Source organism: Nothoprocta perdicaria, unplaced genomic scaffold, assembly GCF_003342845.1.
Source record: "Nothoprocta perdicaria isolate Ctin4 unplaced genomic scaffold, notPer1 scaffold_439, whole genome shotgun sequence".
NCBI lineage: Eukaryota > Metazoa > Chordata > Aves > Tinamiformes > Tinamidae > Nothoprocta > Nothoprocta perdicaria.
This window is the reverse complement of record NW_020455687.1, coordinates 154,518-156,119: the sequence shown is the minus strand read 5'-3', so window position 1 is coordinate 156,119 and position 1,602 is coordinate 154,518. Positions and strand designations below refer to the sequence as shown.

The 1,602-nt window shown below is 62.8% G+C and overlaps 1 protein-coding gene across 1 annotated transcript in view; it reads left to right on the top strand.

The window, feature by feature from the left end:
* Positions 1–806, top strand: part of ASXL2 (ASXL transcriptional regulator 2) — a 63,033-nt gene extending 62,227 nt beyond the window's left edge. Inside the window, exon 13 of the mRNA XM_026046343.1 lies at positions 9–806. Within this exon, the coding sequence (XP_025902128.1) occupies positions 9–385 (377 nt within the window). The 3' untranslated portion in view covers positions 386–806. The remainder of the gene's footprint in view (positions 1–8) is intronic.
* The last annotated feature ends 796 nt before the right edge of the window (positions 807–1,602 follow it).

The following is a 1,602-nucleotide window of genomic DNA, read 5'->3' as shown; positions in this document are numbered from 1 at the left end:
GCGGGCCCCGCCGGCCGCCGCGGCCCCGCTCGTCGGGCCCAGCTACAGCGGCACCATCAACGTCTCCACCTCCGCGGACGTGAGCCAGGGCGCCCTGGTGAGCGGGCTGGCCGAGTGCAATCAGCTCTCGAGCAGCATGGGCAACGTCATGTCCTTCTCGGTGACCGTCACCACCATTCCCACCGGGCAGGCTGTGAGCGCGGGCGGCCACGGCCAGCCGCTGCCCGTGCAGACCTTCGCCGAGGACAGCGGCATGGAGGACTCGCCTTCCAAGTGTTACTGCAGGTTGAAAGCCATGATCATGTGCAAGGGCTGTGGTGCCTTCTGCCACGACGACTGCATCGGCCCCTCCAAGCTCTGCGTCTCCTGCCTCGTGGTGCGGTAACGGAGCCGTGAAGCGGGGACGGAGGCGCCGTCCGGCTCACGGACTGCGGGAGGAGACGGGAGATTCACTGCCTTGCACAAGAGACACGTTACCGAATCAGGAATCCAGAGCAGAGATCTTCTTTCATTCAAGAAAGAGCACCTTGTACAGTGAGTCTCAACTGAGCTCAACTACGTGAATCGTGACAAGAGTTTGCACTTAAGGAATTATGTAAATATGTCACATTATTTTGGTTAAAGGTATTTTTTCAGTCTTTTAGGAGATGGCGTTTGACTTGAACTGCAGTGTCATTAACCGCAGCCTGCTCTCCAGCACGTTCGCCGAGCTCTGCTCCAGGCGGGGGAATGAGCCCCGCGCGAAACTTCAGCCTCTTGGTTTGCTCTTGGCAAAGAGAAGAGCTGGATAATACGGAACGAAACCCTGTGCGGAGCCCCGGGGTGCAGCCCCGCGGGGGCTCTGCCCGCATTGCCCGAATTTGGGGTGCACTTTGGCAGAGCGGGAGGCCCAGAGGGCGCCCGGCTTGTGCAATATCGGCTGGTGCTTCGGCCTCCTCGGGGGCAGCCGCTTGCGGAGGGGSCCGTGGGAAGGCCGCAGCTTGGGCTGCTCCCGGGCCGCGCTCGGAAGGGCAGTAATGCCAGCCGGAGGAGCGAGGATTCACGAGGGGGCACTCGGTAGCGCCGTGGTTGTCGCGGGGTCCGGGGCTCAGAGCAGAGGCACGCGCTGAACCGCATCTCGTGTGCGGCCCCTCGGCTGGGCAGCTGCTCCCTGCAGACATCCCAGGGGAGCCGGCAGCGCCGTTCCCGTCCCGCCGGCACCACGAGGGCCCCCGTGCCGTCCAGCCCTCCGGAGGCCTTGCTGGGCCTCGCGCCGCCTCYACGGATCCTTCTAGGTGTAGGGCAAGGGAACAAGCGCCGGGCGAGGCCGCCCCGTGCACGTGGTACTGCATCCTCCGAACAAGGGTTTCTGATGGAGAAACTCTGCTAAACTCCGCCTAAAGGAAACCCAAGGGCCGGTCTGCATCGGGTGTCCAGCGTGTCCACGTCCCAGCGAGGACTCCTGCTCTTCCGAAAGCGAGCACGGCAGGTTCTGCGGCGGCACCCAGCGCCACGGTGCCGCTGCCGGGGGCTCGGCACGGGTGGGAATACTGGATCTTGGTCAGGTAAAAATCTCTGTATCTTTTTTGATGGAAAAGCACTGAATTCACTTTTAATCCAAAG